Source organism: Cebus imitator, unplaced genomic scaffold (assembly GCF_001604975.1).
Source record: "Cebus imitator isolate Cc_AM_T3 unplaced genomic scaffold, Cebus_imitator-1.0 Scaffold1458, whole genome shotgun sequence".
Classification (NCBI taxonomy): Eukaryota; Metazoa; Chordata; class Mammalia; order Primates; family Cebidae; genus Cebus; species Cebus imitator.
Genome location: NW_016108773.1, coordinates 8,565 through 9,625, shown reverse-complemented (window position 1 = coordinate 9,625; position 1,061 = coordinate 8,565). Strand labels below are relative to the sequence as shown.

The 1,061-nt window shown below is 65.2% G+C and overlaps 1 protein-coding gene across 1 annotated transcript in view; it reads right to left on the bottom strand.

The window, feature by feature from the left end:
- Nucleotides 1-5: 5 nt before the first annotated feature.
- LOC108299026 (osteoclast-associated immunoglobulin-like receptor) overlaps nucleotides 6-1,061 on the bottom strand; it is a gene marked incomplete at its 3' end in the record, with an annotated part of 8,474 nt that continues 7,418 nt past the window's right edge. Inside the window, exon 2 of the mRNA XM_037735944.1 lies at nucleotides 6-487. Within this exon, the coding sequence (XP_037591872.1) occupies nucleotides 6-487 (482 nt within the window). The remainder of the gene's footprint in view (nucleotides 488-1,061) is intronic.

Sequence of the window (1,061 nt, the reverse complement as noted above, 5' to 3'; positions counted from 1 at the left end):
GGAGGGGCTGGGGGTCTGGACTCCCCGGGTCCGAGGGAGGAGGGGCTGGGGGTCTGGACTCCCGGGTCCGAGGGAGGAGGGGCTGGGGGCCTGGACTCCCGGGTCCGAGGGAGGAGGGCTGGGGCCTGGACTCCCGGGTCCGAGGGAGGAGGACTGCGGCCTGCATTTCTGGGTCTGAGGGAGGCGGCGGGCGCAGGGCCCTCACCTTCGGCGCGGACGGTCAGCACCGGGCTGCGCTGGGACAGCACGTAGGGCGCGGAGGGCGTGTGGTAGTAGCAGCTGTAGGTGCCGGGGGCGCGGGCGCCCAGCAGCGGGAAGTCGGCCCAGGGCTGCGCCGAGTCGCGGTACTGCAGCGGGGCCGCCACGTCCACGCGGTACAGCACGAAGCTCATGTTCCGCAGGCCGCCCGCGCAGCGCAGGGTCACGCGGCCGCCGGGAGCCGCCACCGACCCGGGCAGCGCCACCAGCGACGGGCGCGGCAGCTCCTCTGCGGGCGGGGGGCGGGGGGCGTGGGCGCCTGTCCAGGGGCGCGCGCTCTGCCTGTCTCTGTCTCTCTGCCTCTCTCTCTGCCTCTGTCTCTCTCTCTGCCTCTGTCTGTCTCTCTCTGCCTCTGTCTCTCTCTGCCTCTGTCTGTCTCTCTCTGCCTCTGTCTCTCTCTCTGCCTCTGTCTTTCTCTCTCTCTGCCTCTGTCTCTCTCTCTCTCTCTCTGCCTCTGCCTCTGTCTCTGTCGTTCTCTTTTGTTTTTCTTTTGAGCCAGAGTCTCGCTCTGTCGCCCAGGCTGGAGTGCAATGGTGCGATCTCAGCTTACTGCAACCTCTGCCTCCGGGGTTCAAATAATTCTCCTGCCTCAGCCTCCCGAGGAGCTGGGATTACAGGCTGGAACCATGACGCCCAGCTAATTTTTTCGTATTTTTAGTAGAGACGGGGTTTCACCGTGTTAGTCAGGATGGTCTCGAACTCCTGACCTTGTGATCCACCCACCTTGGCCTCCCAGAGTGCAGGGATTACAGGTGTGAGCCTCTCTCTCTCTCTCTCTCTCTCTCTCTCTCTCTCTGTCTTTT